The sequence below is a fragment of the Pelobates fuscus genome, chromosome 4 (assembly GCF_036172605.1).
Source record: "Pelobates fuscus isolate aPelFus1 chromosome 4, aPelFus1.pri, whole genome shotgun sequence".
NCBI lineage: Eukaryota > Metazoa > Chordata > Amphibia > Anura > Pelobatidae > Pelobates > Pelobates fuscus.
This window is the reverse complement of record NC_086320.1, coordinates 200,079,416-200,104,631: the sequence shown is the minus strand read 5'-3', so window position 1 is coordinate 200,104,631 and position 25,216 is coordinate 200,079,416. Positions and strand designations below refer to the sequence as shown.

At 39.3% G+C, this 25,216-nt stretch overlaps 1 protein-coding gene across 1 annotated transcript in view; it reads right to left on the bottom strand.

Moving 5' to 3' along the window:
• The window catches only part of MARCHF11 (membrane associated ring-CH-type finger 11), a 155,721-nt gene that overhangs the window by 16,974 nt on the left and 113,531 nt on the right, over positions 1-25,216 (bottom strand). Inside the window, exons 3-4 of the mRNA XM_063451848.1 lie at positions 24,158-24,313; positions 11,689-11,881 (exon numbers count right to left, since the gene is read on the bottom strand). Coding sequence (XP_063307918.1) covers positions 11,689-11,881; positions 24,158-24,313 — 349 coding nt within the window. The remainder of the gene's footprint in view (positions 1-11,688; positions 11,882-24,157; positions 24,314-25,216) is intronic.

Sequence of the window (25,216 nt, the reverse complement as noted above, 5' to 3'; positions counted from 1 at the left end):
AATGACTTGGACAAGACTACCCCAAGGGTTTAAAAATTCACCTACCCTATTTGGTTCAGCTCTAAGTCAAGATCTACTGGATTTCGAGTCCATCCCAGGAGAGTGTGTATTGTTACAGTATGTAGATGACTTGTTGATAGCAGCAGTTACAAAAGAAAAATGTCAGCAAGCAACGCACGATCTACTACACATTCTCTGGAAGGCAGGATACAAGGTGTCTAGAAAGAAGGCTCAGTTGTGTTTGCCAACTGTCAAGTATCTGGGATTCCATATCTCTGAAGGTCAAAGGATTATGGGGCCAGAGAGAAAAGAAGCTGTCTGCCAAATACCAATACCCAAGAATAGAAGACAAGTGCGAGAATTCTTGGGGGCAGCAGGCTTCTGTAGGATATGGATTCCCAGCTATGCGATACTAGCAAAACCTCTGTACGCAGCCATCAAAGGTACAGAGCACGACCCCTTCTTATGGACCCAAGAACAGCAAACGGCATTTGAAGATGTGAAGAAGGCTTTGATGAGTGCCCCAGCATTAGGTCTACCTGATCACACACGACCATTCTACTTATATGTACACGAGCAAAGAAGAATGGCTGTGGGAGTATTGACACAGTACTTGGGATCATGGCAAAGACCTGTTGCCTACATGTCTAAGCAACTGGATGCAGTGGCCAGCGGACTTCCACCTTGTCTAAGAGCCGTAGCTGCAGCCGCCTTGCTAGTAGCTGAAGCCGATAAACTCACTCTGGGTCAAGAACTTTATGTACGAGTTCCACATGCAGTACAGACGTTGTTGGATTACAAAGGAAATCATTGGTTTAGTAACAGCCGTATGACCAAGTATCAAGCAATGTTGTGTGAAAACCCAAGAGTGCATTTAGAGACTGTAAACACCTTAAATCCAGCTACCCTTTTGCCACAACCTACTGAAAGTCAACATGATTGTTTGGAAGTAATGGATGAAGTATTCTCAAGTAGACCAGATCTTCGTGATTTTCCCATCCAGAACCCCGATGTTCAATATTATACCGACGGCAGTAGTTATGTGAAAGAAGGGATCCGCTATGCAGGATATGCAGTAACAACAATAGACAAGGTGATAGAAGCCCGGCCACTGGCGAAAGGAACATCAGCACAAAAGGCAGAATTAATAGCACTAACACGAGCGTTACAATTGGCTGAAGGTTTAAGAGTAAATATCTATACGGACTCTAAGTATGCGTTTTTAACCACTCATGCCCACGGAGCTTTGTATAAAGAAAGAGGACTACTGAATTCAGAAGGCAAAGAAATCAAATACGCAGCTGAAATCCTACAACTATTGGAAGCAGTGTGGGAGCCGAAAGAAGTCGGTATCATACATTGCCGAGCGCATCTGAGAGGAGATGGTGATGTAACCAAGGGAAATCGGATGGCAGATAGTGCAGCTAAGCGTGCTGCTGAATCAGGAAGACAGGAGTATGTGGGGCATATAGCTGCTCTTATACCAACTCCACTGTCTCAATGGACTCCAGTTTATACAACTCAAGAAGAGGAGTGGTTAAAGACTGAACCGGGAAAGTATTTGGAGAACAAGTGGTATCAGCTAGAAGATGGGAGAATAGTTATACCAGCATCGCTAGCGGTAGAAATTGTCCAAAATTATCATAACGGGACACATTCTGGGAGAGACAGTACTGAAGAATCTCTCCGGAAACATTTCTACATACCAAGATTGTCCAATTTGACTCAGGCCATTGTACGCAGATGTGTAACGTGTGCTAAGAATAATGCAAGACAAGGACCAGTAAAGCCACCAGGAGTCCAGTTTATGGGGGGACTCCCCATGTCCGATCTACAAATAGACTTTACAGTGATGCCTAAATCGGGTGGACATCGTTACCTGTTAGTAATTGTGTGCACCTATTCAGGTTGGGTAGAAGCATGTCCTACTCGTACAGAGAAAGCAGGAGAAGTTGTGAGATTCCTGTTACGAGAAATAATACCCCGATATGGACTACCCTGTTCTATAGGATCGGACAATGGTCCAGCTTTTGTTCACCAGTGCCTACAACAACTGACTCATATGCTTGGTATAAAGTGGAGGCTTCATACTGCATATAGACCCCAGAGTTCTGGTAAGGTAGAGAGAATGAATAGAACTATTAAGAACCAGTTGGCTAAAATGTGTCAGGAAACCCAACTTAAGTGGAACGTTCTCTTACCTATAGCTCTATTGCGAATCCGCAGTACCCCTACCAGAAGGATGGGCCTCTCTCCTTTTGAAATTATGTATGGACGACCACCTCCCGTACTTGGTAACTTAAGGGGGGATTTGAGTCAGTTGGGAGAAGGAATTACCCGGCAGCAGGTTGTAGAGTTGGGTAAGACTATGGAGGAGGTACAGAAATGGGTACAAGATAGATTACCTGTGAATATTTATCCCCCTGTTCATAGCTATCATCCAGGAGATCAAGTGTGGATTAAAGAGTGGAATAATGTACCGTTAGGGCCCAAGTGGAGAGGTCCTTATGTTGTTCTTTTGTCTACCCCTACAGCGATAAAAGTAGCCGAAGTGACTCCGTGGATACATCACTCCAGGGTTAAGCCAGCAGCAGTCGATTCTTGGCAAGTTACAGCAGATCCAGAGAATCCCTGCAAGATCCGGTTGAAACGCACTACTCAGTCGGAGTAACGAGGAATTATTGTGGATTACAAATTTTATTGTTACAGGTGTAAGTGAGAAGGCCATAATAAAGCCTGTCCTCTTACCATCACATAGTGTATAAGCCAGGAAAGTCCCGAAGGGACACCTGTGAAGACGAGCAGAACTCCATTCCCTGCAGCCCTCACATCCTGGAAGCTGAGGTTCCATCGCACGGACGAAGACTGAGGATGACGGCGAAAGATGTGCTTTTGATTGTGTTTATTTACATGTGTTTTTATATTCAGGAAGGTAGAGGTACCGACACTCCTAGCTGTGAGGTATGCATTAAGACTACGAGAACAGGTAACCATATTTCCCAAACCCTAATTTGGCATTCACAATACGAATGTAAAGGAGATGTATCAAGATGTAGATACTTAAATATAGACTATAGTGTATGCCATTTAGGAGTAGGAGAACCTAAGTGCTTCAGTCCGGAGTATCAGCCTCGTACAATTTGGTTGACTCTCAGGAATGGAGATCCTCAGGGGACCCTAATTAACAAGACGGTGTTAGAATCCGTACATTCTTCGGGTGTTCTGCTATTTGATGCGTGTAAAGCGATATCGAGTGGTAGAAAGCCGTGGAATGTATGTGGGGATCTTAGATGGGAGAGGACGTATGGGTCTAACGATAAATACCTTTGTCCCAGTAGCAAAAATAAATATGTGAGTCCTAGATGCCCAAATAAAGACTATAACTTTTGCCCATATTGGTCTTGTGTGGGGTGGGCGACTTGGGGACAGACAGTAGATAAAGACATGATAGTGACTAAGTTGCCGACTAGCCCATATTGTAAGTCTATGGAATGCAACCCAGTCCATATACTTATTAATAATCCCGACAAGTTCCTAGATAAGTATGGCAATTTATTTGGGTTTCAGATATACGGGACGGGTTTAGATCCTGGGACATTATTGTTTATAGGGATAGAGACTGATACGGTATCCTCCCAGACTCATCAAGTATACCACTCCTTTTATGAAGAGATGAGTATAGATAATAAGATCCCCCATAGCGCTAAGAACCTGTTCATTGACCTAGCTGAAAGTATTGCCGGTAGTCTTAATGTTACCAACTGCTATGTGTGTGGAGGTACTAACATGGGAGACCAATGGCCTTGGGAAGCAAAGGAGGTAATGTCCGGTTCTGAGGCAGTTGACCAACTAATATCTGCACCAGCCGATTATCATTTGAGTGTTAGAGGTAAATCTGAGTGGAGATTAAAGACCTCCATCATAGGTTATGTTTGCATAGCAAGGAAAGGAATAATGTATAATACTTCTGTAGGAGAATTAACTTGTCTAGGGCAAAAAGCTTATGATGATGATACTAAAAATACAACTTGGTGGTCGGCTTCAAATGTCTCAGAACCATCTAACCCGTTTGCTAGATATGCCAGTTTAAAGGATGTGTGGTTTGATTTATCCATCACATCTACCTGGAGAGCCCCAGCAAATTTGTACTGGATCTGTGGTAAGAAGGCCTATTCGGAGCTGCCACAGGACTGGGAAGGGGCATGTGTGTTGGGTATGCTCAAACCATCCTTCTTCTTGTTACCTATTGAAACAGGTGAGACTTTAGGTGTTAAAGTGTATGATGTGAATCATAGGAAGAAAAGGGGACCCATAGAGATAGGTACCTGGGAAGATAATGAATGGCCTCCCCAGCGTATCATAGATTATTATGGGCCAGCCACGTGGGCTGAGGATGGTACCTTTGGTTATAGAACCCCTATTTATATGCTCAACCGTATTATAAGATTACAGGCGGTGGTTGAGATTATCACAAATGAGACATCACAAGCGCTCAATCTTCTAGTGAAACATAATACCAGGATGAGGACAGCAGTATACCAGAATAGATTAGCCTTGGATTACCTTTTGGCAGTAGAGGGAGGTGTATGTGGGAAGTTTAACCTAAGCAATTGCTGTCTTCAAATAGACGACGAAGGGCAAGCAATAGCTGAGCTTACTAGCCATATGGTTAAACTAGCGCATGTGCCTACTCAGGTATGGAAAGGGTACAATCCAAGTAGTTGGTTTGGTAGCTGGTATGAGTGGTTTGGAGGGCTTAAGGCAGTGGTAGGTGGAGTCCTACTGATTTTACTGTTGTGTCTACTCCTACCGTGTCTTATACCCTTAGTAGTTAGGTCTGTGCAAAGCCTGATAGGAAGTATAGCAGAGAGGAAGGCTGCCGCACAGATAATGGCGATATATAAGTATAAGGCTCTAGATCAAGGAGAACCAATGCAGGAAGATGAATGTTGAAGATTCACATCATAAGATAAGTCTGGTCTGGTTCAAGGTAACTTGCGGTGTAAGCAAAACTAAGGTTATGTGATGCCTCAAGTAATTGTAAAATATCAAGAGGCATCAAAGGGGGGAATGTGGTGGAATCTCGGTAAAAATAAATTTAGTAGGCCGAGATTACCACGTGGCATGTGTACGTGCATATGCTGACGTATCGATCAGTTGGATGCACGAGGCAAGATACGATCAGTAGTGTACGGAGCATGTGCAAGAATACAGGATATAGTATTCCCCCTCCTCCATTGTGCTGGACAAGCCATGCGGTCAAACAGGAAGTTAATTCTTATTTGTATTGATTGGTTAAGAGAATGTGCGGGTGGAGCTTAATATGGGAGGAGTTATATGCCTATATAAGGAGCCTGCACTATTGTCCGGGGCTCAGACTTTGCTGTATTTTGGTGACGCTAGTCCCTCTGAGTCCCGATCGGTGATCCAATAAAGAATCTCTTCCTTCCTGAAGAAACCTGTGTCCATCTCTCTGTGCTTGGCTTCCGTCAGTTTCTCCGGTATCATGATTGGTATGCATAAATGGTCAGAGTGCTATGTAATTGCTAGACATAATCCAAACTATAATGAAATGCCAATGAATGTCACACACTGCAGACTAGTTAATCTTGCCCACAGACATTTAAGATAACATGTCGTTTTTTAATAATGTTGTAAACAAAGTCAATAAACTATTAAATATGTTACAGCATTAATAATGTGGGGCTATGTTACCAAATATGATGCTTACATAAATACGTTTCAAGCACTATTTACAAAAGATTCATTTTTCTTTACAACTAAACAATGGCAAACTGAGCTAAAATTAAAACTTTTAGTTAGCGATTCTCAAAGATGGAATGACCATTGTGGAGTTACACCCAATGATTACATTTGTAGTGACTGCTACTGATAAAAAACAAAAAAAAACACTATGGTATGGCTGCCTTCTCATGCAGTTATAATAGATCTAGATCGACTATCTCTATATCACTTGTCACCACAGTCGGGTCTCTGCTATGGATCTACAGAGATAAACGCAGATTGACAATGGCAGTCAATGTTAAAATGGCACTATACTTTTTGTATTTTAAATCACCTGTACAAGGTTAACAGTTACCCTAAATGTACTGTGTAAACACATGAATCTGCTTTGAGTCACAATGTGGCAGATGCTGAGAAATAGGATAACAGAGAGAGAGCAGTTTATCGTGCATCCTCTTCAGCTCTGCTTTGTGTAACTAAATAGAATAGTAAATAAATAGTTTATTAGCTAAGGCAAACTGATTGCCAAGTGCTGTGATGCATGTATAGCTTGTGTAGGAGCAATTGGTGTGCCATGTTATCTAAACCAGAATTACATTTTATTCCAGGAAGGGTAATTATATGAACTCCAAAATCATACAGACATTGGTCTGGTATCACGTAGAAGAGCTTTGTGTTTGCAAGCACCAGTATTAACTTCCTGGGGGGTAGGGGTGATTCTTGACTTTGGGACACTAAAGGTCTTCTCACGCATCTATAAATCAAGATAATGTTATCTTACATGTCCCACTTAGCTGGCATTTCAAGGTCTTTGGCCAAGATGGCTAATAATCTGGTTATACATTGCTTCTTGTTTAATTGTGTCTCTAATGGGCCCATTTATAAAGTCATGGTTTGGAAGTTTGTAGTCAAGTGACAAAGTATCACTTTTCTATCTCTATCTGAAATTTGATCTGCCATACACCTTGATGTTCACAGAGTAAATAGCTATTCATTGGGCTCTTGCTAGTTACCACGGACCATGAAAAGTATGTTTTACTTCATGAGATCCCTGTGCTTCCCAAATGTAAAGGAGAAGAAGCAAGGACCCCTAGTTTAATTTATTTTCTACGGTCAAATAGAGGAATGTTTGTCAGCAGCCTTCATCACTCCATTGAATGTTTACATATTTTTTTAGAAGCATATTTGTCACTCATGCTTTCTGTACCTTAACCATTTCTCATAACCTGTCTTACAATGAATGCATATGGTACGTCATCAAGGCCGGACTGGGAATTAAAAGCAGCCCTGGAAAAAAAATATTTACCAGCCCCATAATGCGTCACGCCAGCATAGTGTGCAGATACAGAGTTAGAAAAGAGAACTTAAAATTAAAAATGATTACTCCAATGTAAAAAAAGCACTCATAGGCTTCAAAATAAACAAAAGTGCTGATTTATTTTAACCCCTTAAGACCGCAGCCAAATGTACAAGTTGTGATCCAAAAAAACGTAAACAAAACCTGGCATTTGCGCTATATGTCTGTCCAACCATAATTCACCTCTTTCATATTAAATGCACCCCCCATTATTATATATCATTTTATTCAGGGGAAACGGGGCTTTCGTTTAACATCAAATATTTAGGTATGGAACATAATTTAATATGAAAAAAATATTTAAAAAATGGGAGAAAATAAGAATTTTTTAAAATTTTTTTAGTTCTACGTGACATTCTAACTGTGAATGTCATAATACGGTTTGCTTTTACTGCAATACAATACACATATTTGTATTCAGCGATGTCTCGCGTGTAAAACAGTACCCCCTATGTACAGGTTTTATGGTGTTTTGGGAAGTTACAGGGTCAAATATAGCGTGTTACATATTTCAGTTTTTTTACATTGAAATTCGCCAGATTGGTTACGTTGCCTTTGAGACCATATGGTAGCCCAGAAATAAGAATTACCCCCATGATGGCATACCATTTGCAAAAGAAGACAACCTAAGGTATTGCAAATTGAGTATGTCCAGTCTTTTTTAGTAGCCACTTGGTCACAAACACTGGCCAAAGTTAGTGTTAATATTTGAAAATGCAAAAAACTAATTTGAACGCAAATTTTGGCCAGTGTTTGTGACTAAGTGGCTACTAAAAAAACTGAACATACCCTATTTGCAATACCCTGGGTTGTCTACTATTGCAAATGGTATGCCATCATGGGGATAATTTTCATTCCTGGGCTACCATACGGTCTCAAAGGCGACCTGGTGAATTTTAATGTGAAAAAACTGAAACGCAAACCTTATATTTGACTCTGTAACTTTTGAAAACACCATAAAACCTGTACATGAGGGGTACTGTTATACTCAGGAGACTTCGCTGAACACAAATATTAGTGTTTCAAAACAGTAAAACGTATCACAACAATTATATCGTCAGTGTAAGTGCCATTTGTGTGTGAAAAATGCAAAAAATGTCACTGTCACTGACGATATCGTCGTTGTAATATATTTTACTGTTTTGAAACACTAATATTTGTGTTCAGCGAAGTCTTCCGAGTAAAACAGTACCCCCCATGTACAGGTTTCATGGTGTCTTGGAAAGTTACAGAGTTAAATATAGTGCTAGACAATGTAATTCCCTGAACTTTTGGCCTGGGTTGGCAGGCAGGTCCTGCAAATTGTAATTAATAAAATGACCTAATTATGTAAAATTATTACATAAATATATGCGTAGAATTATTATATATATATGTGTGTATATATATATATGTGTGTATATATATGTATATAATTTTTTTTAATTATTTTTATTTATATATAGGTATATACATAGTGATATATACGTATATACTTATGTATATAGATATATATATTATTTCGTTCTACATGTATTTTGATATCAATATATATATATTAATTTTAAAATACAGTTAGAACGAAATTACGCATGTTTATATATTTTTTATCTATTTTTTTAATTATTTTTTTATTATTGTTTTATTTATTTTTTTAACGTATTTATATATTTATTTATTTTTTATTATATATAAATATATATATAATGAAAATTATATATATATTTAATCAATATCATTGTACGTGTATTTTGATATTAATATATATATATAATTATGTATATATTAATATTAAAATACACGTAGACAGTGTATGCATATTTATGTGTATGTGTGTATATGTGTGTATATATATATACTTAGATCATATATATAATAAATATATATATGATCTAAGTATATATAATTTATTTTTACACTGTTTTAACATTTTTTATTTTTTTTTCAGACAGCAGGGGGAATACCTGTCATTACAGGCACTCCCCCTGCTGGCAATGCCTTGGACGGCTATGCCGTCCATGTGATCGCGGGGTCCTCGCAAGGACCTCGCGATCACATGGCCCTGGGCGGCTGAAGAGGACGCAGGGGGACTCCCTGGGCTCCCAGGTAAGTCCCCCATACCGCGATCGCCGGCGACCGGGTAAGTACATAAGATCGCAGGACGTACTATGCCGTCCTGCGGCTTTTAGAGCCACCAAAATAAGGACGGCATAGTACGTCCTGCGGTCTTAAGGGGTTAAGCAGACGTGCCTTTGCATGTAATCAATGTTTCAGTCCAACTACCTTGACATATTAAGGAAAGCTTGGTAAAGGGACTGAAATGGTGAATGTATGTAGGGCACAACTGTAAAAAAAAATTGACATTCTCTTGTTTATTTTGAAGTCCTGTGGGTGTGCTCTTCACTTTAAATATGTTATTGTTCTGGAGTATGCACCTAGCAACAAGACTGGGCCAATATCTGCTCATTACATATGGTACATATTAATGACATTTCTCTGTGTATTATGCATATATAAATGTACATTAATAAATGTGTAAATATAACAGGCATAATTATATATATATAACTAATACACACATTAATATACATGTCATATACCAGTGGTGGATCCAGAGCCTAATCCCGGGAGGGGCACTTGTAGATTATTTAAAGAAAAAAATCCATGCACAATAACCACTATTGCTCTGTGTAGTGGTTATGGTGCAAGGAGTGCCAGGACCTCCTCCCAGAGTAAGTAGTCAAACCGTTTAAGAACAGTTTGACAACTTACATGGGGTCTGCTGGGATATGGGGCTGTAGTAGGGCATAGGAGCAGTGGTGCAATGTGTGAGGGGTGCAGTGTGTGTGAAAGGTTCAGTGTGTGTGAGGGGTGCAGTGTGTGTGAAAGGTTCAGTGTATGTGTGTGTGTGTGTGGGGGGTGTACGGTGTGAATGTGTAGGGTGTGTGGGGAAATGTGTGTATGGGGGGGCTGTGTATGTGTGTGTGCAGCAATGTGTGTATGAGGGGCTGTGTATGTTTGTGGGGGGCAATGTGTAAATGTGTATAGTGTGTGTATGGGGCAATGTGTGTATGGGGGGGCAGTGTGTGAATGTGTATGGTGTGTGTGTGGGGGCAGTGTGTGTATGGAGCGCAGTGTGTGAATGTGTATGGTGTGTGTGTGGGGGCAGTGTGTGTATGGGGCTAGAGTTCACTCTCAACACTGCTCCGGCGGCACTCCTGTCAGGCTGTCTGTCACTAATGCTGACTCGCTGAGGGCTGAAGGAGGAGGTCTCTCTACCATGCTCCCTCGCGGTTCCTGTGCTGGGGATTGTGGGAACCGGTCTTTCTTAAGTGTCTCTAAGGGTGTCTCTGCAGCGGTGGCTTGTGTGTGAGCCGTGAGCCCGAGCCTTTGCAGTAGTGGCTCTGGGTCCTCTGCTGATGTCAGTGTCATTGGCATGTCACCACTAGTGCGCCCCCTAGTCCCCAGCGTCACCTTATAGAGTTGTCTCTGAGTCTTCTGGCGGTTGGGGCCAGCTTCCTCCTTTCTGTTAGGACAGAGAATGGTATATCCGCGAATATTGAGACCACCTGACCCTTATGTTGTGCCGGTCCCTGCTCTCGGGAGCATTTCATAATCGCTGTTTTCACCGATATATCTCTAGTTACGGCTATGACGTCTCTAGGCGCGGCACTTGGGGCCGTGGCAGACTTCCTCACCCTGAATGCCGAGGTGATCGTGTGTTGGGCAGGGGTGCCCTTTATGCCCATAGTATCAGGTCCCTTACAACGGTAAGTATCGACTCTTCGGGTATTTTTTCTGAGACTCCTCTGAGGCGCAGATTTTTTTGTCTGTGGCGTGTTTCTAGGGTAGTCACTGCTTGGGTCAGTTGTTGCACTTGGGAGGAGAGGCCGTCCAGTCTGTTGTCTGTGATTTGTGTGTGTTTCTTACTGGAGGCCTCCCTTTCTTCTATCTCTTGTACTCTGTGGCGGATCTCCCCTATTTCTGCCTGGGCTGCCTGGAGGTCTTCCTTCCAGACCTTCCGGAGGTCGGTCAGTAGCCTCCTAATATCTCCCTTTGTGGAGGGTGTCTCGTCGTCGTCGGACTCCGACATGCCAGACTCCACTCCTGATCGGGGAGAGCTCGGCGGATCATCCTCCTCCTGGGAGGCCTCTGATGGCTCCGGCGTCCCCTGCTCCTCCGGTGCCATTTTGGGCTGGTGCTGTGCCGCCGGCCTCTCAAAGGATAGCCGGATATCTCGTTGCCGGGGAGCCTTTGGATGGTGAATCTTCTTGTGTTTGCGCCCCATTGTTCTGTGTGTGTTTGTGTGGGGGGGGGGGGGGGGGGGTGTTGAGTTGTTCGCTGTGAATGTCGGTTTTGTGGCTTTTTTCTTCGGTATTCTCCCAGGCCCTAACGAAGCTCAAGGGAGACACGTCCGTTCGCTTAGCTCTGTAGGCCACGCACCCTATTTTGTGTTCTTATGCATACATGAGAGTATAATGATAACATGGCTCCAGATTATTGCATCTGCCAGGAGCAAGTAAAGTAAATTATACAGAACATCCATTATTGCAACTTTTTTAAGCCTCGATAATTTGTAATGGCTGTTGTAGTACATACAAACTCACCTATGCAAACTAAATCCATGAAGCCATACATTCCATAGCAGATCTGAAATAGGATATCCTTTCTTTGCCATACGGCGTAAGGGCTAAATGCTGACCAGAGAAGCCATGTAACACTAGATACTAAGAAGAGAGATCCAAGGATTACTGCAATCATTTGGACTTTTTCAACCAGAGTTACGGTTATACGCTGCCACTGAAACATAAATATACATTTATCAATTAGTCACTACATATTGCTGATAAAATCTTACACAAATGATAACATAAAATAATGAAATCATTAAAGTTACATTTAGCTATACCTAAACATTGGGTGCTTTGATGTTTTTACCCAATGCATCCTACAAATGTAAATGTAGTTTTAAACAGTTGAACCACATAGATATTACTTTTCTATTGTGCAATGTTCTACATAGTTTTTTGGTAGATAAGCACGTTTTAAATTAGATCATGACATCACAGGATAACACATAAGTGTAAACAAAATGGTTTCACTGTGTATCAAAGTGAACACATATTTACAGGGTTTGATTATTAAAGTGTTACTCCAATGATATGATCATTGCTGCTTTTTTTAAGTAGTCATGGTGGTAGGAGTCTGTGTGTGCAGCATTTCAGCTTGAGATATCTTAATGTTTATGTAGGAGGTTAGTTATTCCTCTGGCACAAGTGATTTATGCAGCCTGGAATGTTGATTCTGTGCAAACATTACACCTGTCGTCAAAACATAGTATGCTCTTGATAGATGTATACATTTTCTCCCTTGCAGGAGTGTACCTGCAAGAGGAAGTCTTGCTCACCCCTTGCTCCCATTTACACTCACTCTGCCTCCCTCAATAGGCACTTATTTGTTTTAATTTGTTTTAATACCCACCAATCAGTTTATTTATCTAAGGAAACAAACAAGTGCAATATTCTACCAAATAAGAACAGTGAAGGCTGAACTGCTGTATACATTTTAGCTTTGTAATTTACTATATTTTTGCTATATTGATTTAGTTTCTGATGCATATCAACCAAGAAAAATAACTATTTTAGTATTACAAATTTTGTGAATAAAACACTGCAAATTTTTTTTTTTTTTTACAAATTAAACTATTCTATTGATTTCAGAAATCAAACTAATTCTAAATTTTGAGGGAATTTATTTCCCATTTCATTTTACATTTGGTCTAATATTTACTAGACCACAAGGAAACAAGCAGGGTACGGACGCAGATCAAAAAATCCAGCTGCAGTATTCTTCCATCCAACGTAGAGTGTTCCGAGATCTGGGGGACCCGCCGGCCAACAGCGTGCATCATCCAGAGTGAGGTCTGGGACGCACGCCAACCTCACAAACAGCCGGCAGAGAGAGCAACATACTATCCATATCCATCCTAATCGGTCCTCACTATGAAAACGGAACAACCTACACAGATGTGCTGGTAACAATCTTGCAATACGTCCCTGACTTATATTTAATCATTTTTATGCAGTTTTTATATATTTTTATTTCACCACTTTGAATGCCCTGATATAGGCGCCTTTTTTCTAATAAATTTTGAAGTATTTTTAAACTTTATCTGGAATTCATTGGACTTTATTGAATTGTATCAATTTTATGAAATACAGTCATTTATATTTTTACCTTATAATATATATATATCTGTACTCCAAAGTACATCATTTGATATATACTCTATTTATTCAAGGATCATAAATTTAAAGATACAGACACCCTATATATATTGTTGTGCCATCTCGCATCAGTGTTACACTGATTTCTCACATCATAGGAAACAGTCTCCTATACTTGAAGGTGATTTTAATTTTCTGTTTGCTAGAAGTATTTGGCGTATACCTAATTTTTATCCTGTTCGTAACAGATTTAAAGGTATACACACCATATATACAAATTTTATGTTTTTTCATCCTGAATTTTAACAAAGCCTTTTTTAAGTGAACTAGCTCCTGGATCCATGACACGGGATTTACAGTGTTAATCACAATATTACACATTTCAGACAGTTTTTGGTGAAATTTCTGCCTATATCCAGTTTTTGAGCTCTTCACTTCAAGTCAGACTCCCTCATCCCTGTGTGTTGCACTAGGCATACCAGACCTATTTGACTAATATTTACTAGGTTGGCTACTTTCCCAGCTAGGAAAAAATACGTATTTTAACCAATATATAGATATTTTTAGTAAAGTTTTTAGTTCAGTGTTTAATGTGTAAGAACCCATTCAGGGTTATTCACACAGGACTCAACTTGGTTCAAATGTGCAATTCCAGTTAAATTCTCACATTATCAAAGGCAAATATGGTTCTAATTGGATTATTTCAACCAAAGATGCACAACTCCTTCAGTAGCATTAAAATCAGTAACTCTAATAAGCACATACTATTTATTTCATTGCATATTTCCAAAATTGAGTTCCAGATTTCAGCATTTGGTTGCATCTGGACAGGCTACATTCAATACAACAGTAAATTATAATTATTTCCCATACGGTCATATAACCAAGAAGATGACTAGCGTGAGGGATGAGCATGTTTCTTTGCCATGGAAATCGGAGTTTCGCCCTTCTGCCCCAAAAAATTTAATAAAAAAATGATTGATGGGGAAAAAGATTCATGGGGGACAGCCACTAAATGTTGATTTTAGTGAGATCAAGTGAGAAGTGACCAAAATAGGGAAATAAGAAGGAAAATCAAACAAAAAAACAACAACTTTATTTATATTATATATATCCATATTATGTTTAATGAATATCATCCTCTTTTTCCCTCTATTGGTTACTCTTTCTCACTTGATCTGTGAGCCAAATATCAGAATAATGCACCTATCCGTGTACTATAAAATATATAATCACATAATTGACATCATGTATATATTTTGCACTACACAGCTTGACCCATTTTCTCAGCCTTTTTTGTCTGTCCAAATTATTTCCTGAATATTTTTTTATGAACAATATTTGGACGAGCACCATCAAATGAAGTGTTGGAAGTCCTGAATTACATGAATTTTTGGAAGAGATGGTTCAGCCGAACTGAATTTTTCCACAATGCAGTGCGTGCACAAGTCTAATTGGTAGCTAAGGAGCACCACCCTGACGTAAATGCAATAATAGTTTAGAGTTTGCACTGCAAAAAAGAGGCCTGGAAAAATGCTGCTACTTGAGATGGCTGTCAAACCCTCACCTTTTAAGATGCCTGGCTGATTGTTACATGTGCAATATTCTAAAACCAACGCCAAATATGCAGAAAACTGGCAAATAAAACTCCTATGCTCCTTAGGGTCCCCCACCACACAAAAATAATATGGGAGTACTACAGAGCAATATGCATGAAACATATGCTAATTACCAAAGGTATAGTTAACATTCTTTCATTCTTTTCTCAATCGACATTATTAGTATCTTTTCTGGGTAACAATTATTGGATATTCTGTCATACAGGGATCCCAAGAAGTATGTCTGATGATCTGGGAGACAATGCATTATTATTAATAAGTAATCTTCAAATCATTGATTATGATTCTAATTTTACAAAACTAACTAAAATGGTAAAAAAAATACCAAATAGTAGAAAGTGCGTAGTGCTTTAGATGGTGTTACACTTACCCCTTAGGGGTTCAAAAATAACCCCTAGGTAAGTAAGGCCTTCTTTGTTTTATATATAAATATAGTTGAGAGTTAGTGTGCTTGATCCTATATGTTTTATAATTTGGTCCCAACAGTACCATTTTAATGTATGATTGATAAGTGCAGCTTGGGGTTTCATATATAAATATTTTCGAGGCCAACACCCCAGTTTTGCACCCCTATCTGTCACAGTTGTCTCATTCCAGGGCCATATTTAAAGGACCACTCTAGTGCCAGGAAAACATACTCGTTTTCCTGGCACTAGAGTGCCCTGAGGGTGCCCCCACCCTCAGGGACCCCCTCCCGCCGGGCTCTGGAAAGGGGAAAGTGTTTAAAACTTACCTTTTTCCAGCGGTGGGCGGAGAGCTCTCCTCCTCCGATCCTCCTCTTCTCCTCCCCGTCAGCTGAATGCGCACGCGCGGCACGAGCTGCGCGCGCATTCAGCCGGTCACATGGACGCTTGCGTGCTCTCACTGTGATTTTCACAGTGAGAATCACGCAAGCGCCTCTAGCGGCTGTCAATGAGACAGCCACTAGAGGAAATAGGGGAAGGCTTAACCCATTCACAAACATAGCAGTTTCTCTGAAACTGCTATGTTTATAAAAAAATGGGTTAACTCTAGAAGGACCTGGCACCCTGACCACTTCATTAAGCTGAAGTGGTCTGGGTGCCTAGAGTGGTCCTTTAACATTGTACTGCAGATAAACCCACATTATTCTTGACTAGGTTAGGTGTATTTAAAACAAAAATATTACATATTGTCGGATAGATCCATAACTAGTGGGGTTATTTAGTAAATATCGTATTTTGTCCAGATTACCGAATTCCAATCACAATGGGAATTCTCATATTTGCTAAAGCCATATGATCAGAATTCGGGCAGCCCACCATGTCAAATTAGCCATTAGCCGGGCTCTAGGGGGAGGAAGGGGTTAAACTTACCTCTTTCTCCAGCTCTCCTCCTCCTCAGCTAAATGTGCATGCGCGGCAAGAGCCGCGCGCGCATTCAGCCAGTCTCATAGGAAAGCATTTACAATGTTATGTTGTTTTGTTACCCTGAGGAAAGTCCCGAGCGGGGACTGAAACGTTGGTCTCTCATTTTAACTTATACTTAATAAAATATTGGAACTTCTAAAGACCGGTGAGCAGCTGTTTTTTTGGCATACTGTGCTATTGGAGTCCAGGCTATGGCACCCGGCACATTGGAAATCTACTAAGCGTGAGTGCGGGGGATATTGGATTTATTAAATATATATATGTATATATAATTTTTTGTATTATTTTTATTTCTATATAGGTATATATATAGTGATATACGTATATACTTATGTATATAAAATAAACCAGGAGGGCTGCACTCACCTGAACATGCATACATTATAGGGTGCTGCTGGGGCCAAAATATACAAAATACAGAATCCAGCGCACTCGCTTATTCACTAAACAATGATTTCAAATCTTAGAGATTGTAATAATTTTCTTTAAAAACACCTCACCTAGGCGAAAAATAATGTGGGTTTAGTTACATTATATGACTAAACGTAAATGTACCCCATTCTTGGCAATTTTTTTGTTAAAGTGGGCAATTAGAGGGCGTATTTTATATAGATCATACTGCAGATGACCTTCTGGGGGGCACTTCGTATTGTCATTAAGTGTAAATCGCAGTATGTCTTCATATTTTATCCCTACTCATTGTCTGGGGAAAAATGGGGGTTTTGCAAATGGGGTTTTTAGACCAATACAATCTAATGGTGGGCTTTTTTAATTATCCCCATAAGCACTGTCAGTGCCCAGAATTGTTTAAATTCTGGCATACTGGCTGGGTTACAACTCTCTTTCTGGGCGATAAGAGACTCTTGATTGTGTGCCAGATACTGCTCATCGTAGAGATCAGTCTGGGTTAGGGATGCTCTGAAATTTCGGCTGCCGAAATTTCCGGCTGAAAATGGGCCCATCCGGTTTCGGCTGAAAACGGGTCAAATTTGCCAAAAAAAAATATTTTTGTAATGCATAGTTTAACAGACATGCTTGCATTAACAATTCAGATGAGTATATATCACAATGAAAGATAGTAATGATAACATGAAAAGTCAACAATACTTCACTTGGGACAGGGCGGTGAATGAACACTATGGGACAGGGGAGGGGGGAGAACACTATGGGATGGGGAGGGGGGAAAGAACACTATGGGACAGGGGAGGTGGGAAAGAACACTGTGGGACAGGGGAGGTGGAAAAGAACACTATGGGACAGGGGAGGTGGGAAAGAACACTGTGGGACAGGGGAGGTGGGAAAGAACACTATGGGACAGGGGAGGTGGGAAAGAACACTATGGGACAGGGGAGAGGGGAAAGAACACTATGGGACAGGGGAGAGGGGAAAGAACACTATGGGACAGGGGAGGGGGAAAAGAACACTATGGGACAGGGGAGGGGGAAAAGAACACAATGGGACAGGGGATGGAGAGAAGAACACTATGGGACAGGGGAGGAGGGGAGAACAACATGGGACTGGGAGGGGGGAGAAAAAACATTAAAAAAGAGAGAGGGGAGAGGAACATTAAGCGGGGGGGGCACTACAAGAGAAGGGAGAAGGGAAGTTTTTCAGATTAGATAAATTAAATTCATTACAAAGTCTACTACTACTAAAATTTTAGGAAAAAAATGTTTTTAAAATCATTTGAGGAAAAAAGTAATGTTCGTTTTCAGTTTTCGGCCAAGGGCAACCTGAATATTCAGTTTTCTGCCCAGAATTTTCATTTCGGTGCATCCCTAGTCTGGGTGATGATCTCCCCAAAAATATCATCCCCCAAAAACAGCTGCATACAATCCAGTGCATTATAGCCAGACAGGTCAGCCTGTATGCCAGGATCGGCAGTGAACTCTGGGATGTCTAGTGAAAAATTAGGGGGTACCCAGTCATCTGCGCCACGATCAGCATCAGGGGAATCAGCTATTTTTCTTGATGGTCCTGCAGTATCTGGCACAAAGTCCCCGTCCCCTGCGTCACTCCCCACATCACTCTCTGAGGCAGTGTTGGTCGCCTCTGAGTCGGCCGCCAACAGGGCATAAGCTTCCTCTGTGCTATACTTACTAAGCATTGTGTACTACGGTAATAAACTTTAAATAACTAAAATCTAAATAACTAAACTTTTTTTTTTCACCCCTAACTAGCTTATAACTAAATTCCCCAATTCACACTAAATTCCACCCATCCCAACTAACTAAAATCACACATTAATAAAATAAAATACTACAATTTAACCCCTTAGGGTTACTAAAAAAATCAAATTTAACCCCTGAGGGTAAAAAACAAAACAAAAAAAAAAACTAGATCACAGTAAAGTACTATGATCTGTATTTTGATCACTGCTGGCAGAGATCAATCAGCAGGGAAAGGGTTCATTTTTTTTTTAAAAGAAGGGTATATAGGACTCAGAACCTTATCTGAAAGAAATGATTGTCTTCAGGGACACAAAATAACAACGATCTGTCTCTCTCCACTTCAAAGACCCACAAGATGTGGAGGGAGGTGGATCTGATATCCCAGCAGCATTGTGACCGCTGTCACTGGCTGTCACAGCGATCACGTGGGCAGGGACATCGCGATTTGCTGTTGCTGGCCTGCCACTGATTGGGGTTAATTTTAGTGCATGACAGACCGGGTCCGTCATCCAGCGTTAAGTACTTCCCCAGATTGATGGACCTGGTCCGTCCTCTGTCATTAAGGGGTTAAAGAATGCAGAATAATAACATATATATGATGCTGATTAAAAGTGTATAAGTATATCACTGTATATTTTAAGCAATACCTGGGTGCTTTTCAGAATTTTATACATGAGTTTGTTTTCACGTTTTTACTCATAAAGAGAAATTAAAGGGCCACTATAGTGCCAGGAAAACATACTCGTTTTCCTGGTTCTATAGGGTCCTTGGGTCCCTCTCACCCTGTGGGCCCCCCTCCGGCCAGGCTCTAGGGTGAGGAAGGAGTTAATCCCTTACCTTTTTTCCAGCGCCGTGCTCCCTCGGCGCTGGGGACTCTCCTCCTCCTCTCCCAGTCATCGGCTGAATGGCATGCGCGGCACGAGCCGCACACATATTCAGCCAGTCCACAGGAAAACACTCTCAATGCTTTCCTATGGACACTGGCGTCTTCTAACTGTGAAAATCACAGTGAGAAGCGCGGAAGCGCCTTTAGCGGCTGTCAATGAGACAGCCACTAGAGGCTGGATTAACCCATTTGTAAACATAGCAGTTTATCTGAAACTGCTATGTTTACAGCAGAAAGGGTTAATCCTAGATGGACCTGGCACCCAGACCACTTCATTAAGCTGAAGTGGTCTGGGTGTCTATAATGGTCCTTTAAGCAATTGTATAAAGTTGGGACGAAAAGAGCTTTCCACTTATTATTAATAAGTACAGTCCTATATGTATCAGACTTCCCCAGGTGGAACGCCAAAGGAAACACATATGGAACTAATAATTCATAATTACAAGCATGGGTGAGATGTTATGTAATTCTTCCCATTGTGAATAGCCAAAAACAGGAAGAAGTGGTGGAACGCATCATGTATGGATATAAAAAAAGTGCCAAGACGGACTCAACATTCATCCAACTGAAGAAGCCATCGGGAGAAACGCGTCTTGAATTAGTGGACTATCGTTGTGGACATTTAGTTATCCCTTTTTTGTGGCATTATGTTTATTTAATTTTAAAGTATTAAATACATTTATAGCATTCAATGATATTCATTTATTCATGTGCTTACTGCACTAATAAGAATATTTTATTCAAAAGAATATCACAGTTCTGCACCTTCAACATCATTATTATCAAGTCCAGCATATTTACTATATTTTTTAATGACCATCTTTGGACTATTTTTCATCTTTTGCACATAGGTGCATATTAATTTTATATTGTATTGTGATTTTATACACCTATATAGAATATACATGTATGTTCATTTTGATCTTATTAACTTATATTGTATATACTGTATACAATTTTTTAGAATTTAAAGGGACACTATAGGGTCAGGAACATAAACATGTACTCCTGACCCTATAGTGTTAAAACCACCATCTAGCCCCCCTAGCTTCCCTAAATATAGTAAAATCTTACTTGTATTCAAGTCTGCAGCTGCGCCCCTGTCTGCCTCTGAAACTGCCTGCTGTCATCATCAGAATTGGTGGTCTGAACCAATTACAATGCGTTCCCATAGGATTGGCTGAGACTGTCAAGGAGGATGATCAGGGACAGAGCCAGCACAAGTCAAACACAGCCTTGGCCAATCAGCATCTCCTCAGTGAGATGAATTCAATCAATGCATCTATATGAGGAAATTTCAGTGTCTGCATAAAGAGGGTGGAGACACTGAATGGCAGTGCTGCTCACTGTGCAGCACTGCTCCAGTAAGCCCCTCTAGCAGCCATCTGAGGAGTGGCCAGTGGAGTTATTGCTAGGCTGTAATGTAAACACTGCATTTTCTCTGAAAATACAGTGTTAACAGCAAAAAGCCTGAAGGAATGATTATACTCACCAGAACAAATGCACTAAGCTGTAGTTGTTCTGGTGACTATAGTGCCCCTTTACATTTTCAGGGATGCCTGATTGACAGCCATAGTGGGATGTCCTATAGTGGCAGCATTTTTTACAAACTTATTCTGCTATTACACTTTAAGAAATACAATTGGTTTAGGGTGCTCTAAACACCAAACACTTTGTAATGATGCAAAGTGATTATAGTCCTTATGGCAGTTGCACAATAGTGAACAGACAACAAACAGAAGATGATATAATTCTGCTATCAATATAACTGGCATAGCTAACGATTGAAAATAACTTTCCTAGGCGTATATTATATTGCATGATTATAACATATAAAAAGCAAAACAAGAAAGAAACAAAAAATTAGCCAGATTACTTATGATTAGAATGCTCATATATGGGGGATAACCCCTACTAATAAACTGCCATGAACCAAACAAACAAAAGAGTCTTCATCAGTGAATAATACACCCAAAGAATAGTAAAGGAATAGCGTGTATAGTGCACTTATAGATATATGGTATCAAATAAAACTAAACTTTTATTTCTTAAATAATAATAATAATGGCTGTCTGTGCAGAATATTTTATTATTTAAGAAATAAAAGATGTTTTATTGGATACTATGCATCTATAAGTGCACTATACACGCTATTCCTGTACTCTTCTTTGGGTGTATTAGTCACTGATTAACCCCTTAACGCCGTTACGACGTTCTATGCCGTCGCGCTTTAAGTGGGCTTTAATGCCGTTGCGACGGTATAGAACGTCGTAACAGCTTGCAGCCCTGGAGCACCCGGGATACTTACCTTCCCGGCGCTCCGCTTCGGGAGACTGCCTGACAGCCCAGGCAGCCCCCCCACGGCAAATCAGGCCCCCGGGGATGTGATCGCTCTCAAAGAGCGATCACATGGCCCCCTATAGCTGGCTGTGGATCTGCCAGCAGGGGGACTGTCTAAAATATCAGACAGTCCCCCTGCTGGTAGGTACTGTAAAAAAAAAAAAATATTAGACATGTTTAAAATTAAAATAAATATATTTGTATATATATATATATATATATATATATATATATATATATATATATATATATATATATAATATATGTATATATATATATTATATATATACATATTATATATATTTAACGTCATACATAGTGTATTTTAATACTAATATAAGTACATATATTAGTATTAAAATACACGTAGAATGACGTTACATATATATAATATACATATATTATATATATATAATAGATATATACACATATATTATATATATAAATACGTATAATTACAATAATAAATAAATAAAATAATAAAATTAATAAATAAAATATTAAAACAAAATTTAATATAAATTATATATACATATGTAATTTCATTCTAACTGTATTTTGTTATTAATATATATATATTGGTAACAAACTACACTTAGAATGACATTCTATATATATCTATCTATATATAAAATGCAAATAACCGCAAATATATATATATATAGATAAATACATATAATTACATAAAAGATTACATTAGTATACACGTAGAATTTAAATACCTATAAATGCATATATATTAAAATTCTACCTGTATATTTAAGTAATCTTTTAACATAATTAGGTGATTTGATTAATTCAAATTTGATTGACATACCTGATAACACAGGGAGAAAGTGCAGAGAATTTAATTCGCAAGCACTATATTTGACCCTGTAACTCTCCAAGACACCATAAAACCTGTACATGGGGGGTACTGTTTTACTCGGGAGACTTCGCTGAACTCAAATATTAGTGTTTCATACTGGTAAATTGTATTACAATGATGATATTTTAAGTAAAAGTGACGTTTTTTGCATTTTTTTACAAACGAACGGCACTTTTATGGACTATATTATTGTTGTAATATGTTTTACTGTTTTAAAACACTAAAATTTGTGTTTAGTGAAGTCTCCCGAGAATAACAGTACCTCCCATGTACAGGTTCCATGTCCAGTCTTTCTTAGTAGCCACTTAGTCACAAACACTGGCCAAATATTCGTTTTTTTAACACAAAAACAAATACGAACGCTAACTTTGGCCAGTGTTTGTGACTAAGTGGCTACTAAAAAAGACTAAACATACCCCACTTTCAATACCTTTGGTTGTCTACTTTTTCAAATGGTATGCCATTATGGGGGTAATTCTCATTCCTGGGCTACCACACCGTCTCAAAGGTAACATTACCAATCTGGCAAATTTCTATTTGAAAATGGAACGTTCTATATTTGACCCTGTAACTTTCCAAAACACCATAAAACCTGTTAATGGGGGGTACTGTTGTACTCGTGAGACATCGCTGATTACAAATATGTGCATTTTTGTGCAGTAAAACCTAACAGTATTATGACATTCACAGCTAAAATGTCAGACGGAAATACAAATGTAAAAAAAAAAATCTTATTTTCTCACATTTTTTTTTAATTTTATGCATAATGAATTATGTTCCATATATGAATAGTTAATGATAAATTAAAGCCCTGTTTCTCCTGAACAAAATGATATATAATAAGTGTGGGTGCATATAATATGAAAGAGGGGAACTACGGGGAACAGACATATAGCGCAAATTCCAGTTTTTGTTTACGTTTTGTTTTGATCAGAACGTGCACTATTGACTCCGTCCTGAAGGGGTTAAGACTCCTGTTTTTGTTTGTTTGGTTTATAACATCTAAAATGTTTTCATTATAAATAATATCTGACCGGCATTTTGAAACCTTTTTGTAAAACAGCAAGCTTTACACAATACAGATCTATTGCCAAATGAATATAAAGAAGGCTAAGGCAAACAGAGAAGGGTCATGTTCTGTGTGCACATTGTTTTAGATATAGAAATAATATGGGGGAAATACCTAGTGAACTATCATACAATGTTCATGTTTGACTAATCAAATGGTAGCTGGCAGCACATGTTCATCTTTAGTGTGAGTCTATAATATACTCAAAATAGTCATTGCCATTGGGTGTTGAATTCAACCGTTCAGTTTATTTTTTAACTTATTAGTTGTAAGCAACTTTGCTGCCACCCTACTATGGGCACAACAAGGGCCTTCTTTGGTAGTTTGGCAAGGGTTAGCACCTTGCTGTCGGGTTTCAGTATGTCCATAAACACTTATGATAATGCACACTACAGAAAAATGTAATATTTGTAATGTTGATTTAAAACTGTCTTTAAATTTAATTATAAATTATACTGCTAAAATGTATGTACATTTTAATATTTTATATTTCTAAGGCTTTTCTTACCTGGCATGGTTTTTTCATTTTGATAGCTATGACATGGTATCTATAACAGCATAGTTCACAGGTCCAGGATCCCCTTTCACTAATCCACTTTAATAGGCAGAGCTGGTGTGTGTACCTCACTGATCCATCACATCGACATGGATTAAGTAATTCCCCCTTAAGAAAAGAAATAATAAATAACTGATATGTATATATATAAATATATATAAATACTGTTGGAAGTGTTAAAAATAGAACATATACACAAAGGTGCCTTAATGATTGCTTAATATAAAGGGCAATTTTAACATATCGATGTTACGTAGTTACATAGCAGAAAAGAGACAAGCATCCATCAAGTTCAGCTTCACATCTGTGTTTGCCTCCAAAATTAGGCAAAAGCCCAGTTTTGAGAGCTTCCAACTTTGCAACAAACTAGGAAAATCTTTCTTGACCTCAGAATGACAGTCAGATATCTCCGTGGATCAAGACCTATTAACCCACAAACTAAAAATTATATCCCTGAATATTATGTATTTTAAAAAATATTTATTCCATTGCTGTTAATATTTGTATAGACTTTGATAAAAAACAAAAAACACATCTTCAGACAGGGAAATCCATATCCTTATTGTTCTTACTGTAAAAAAAAAAACCTTTTGTATGCATTAGACTAAATCTCCTTTTTTCCAGTCTAAATGCGTGACTGCATGTCCTATGTATAGTCCTGTTTGTGAATAGATTTTCAGACAATGGTTTGCATTGGCCCCAAATATATTTTTATACGTTTATGATATCCCCTGAGGTGCCGTTTTTCTAAACTCAAGACAATTACATTTGTTAATGTTTAGTATAGGGGGTGCTGGGGCTTTGTATACATTGGATGGGTGGGCAGCAGATTGTAAATGTGCCAGGGGAAGGGGGGTTATCAATCATAAACACCACTTTCAAGCCCAACAGCCCAATAAGGCTCCATCCAGCCTCTATTGGACTCCATTAGAGTCTTTAACCCCTTAAGGACGGTGGGTGTTCTATGCAGTCCTTGGGGACCCGGCTCTAAACGCCGGTGGGCGGCAAACT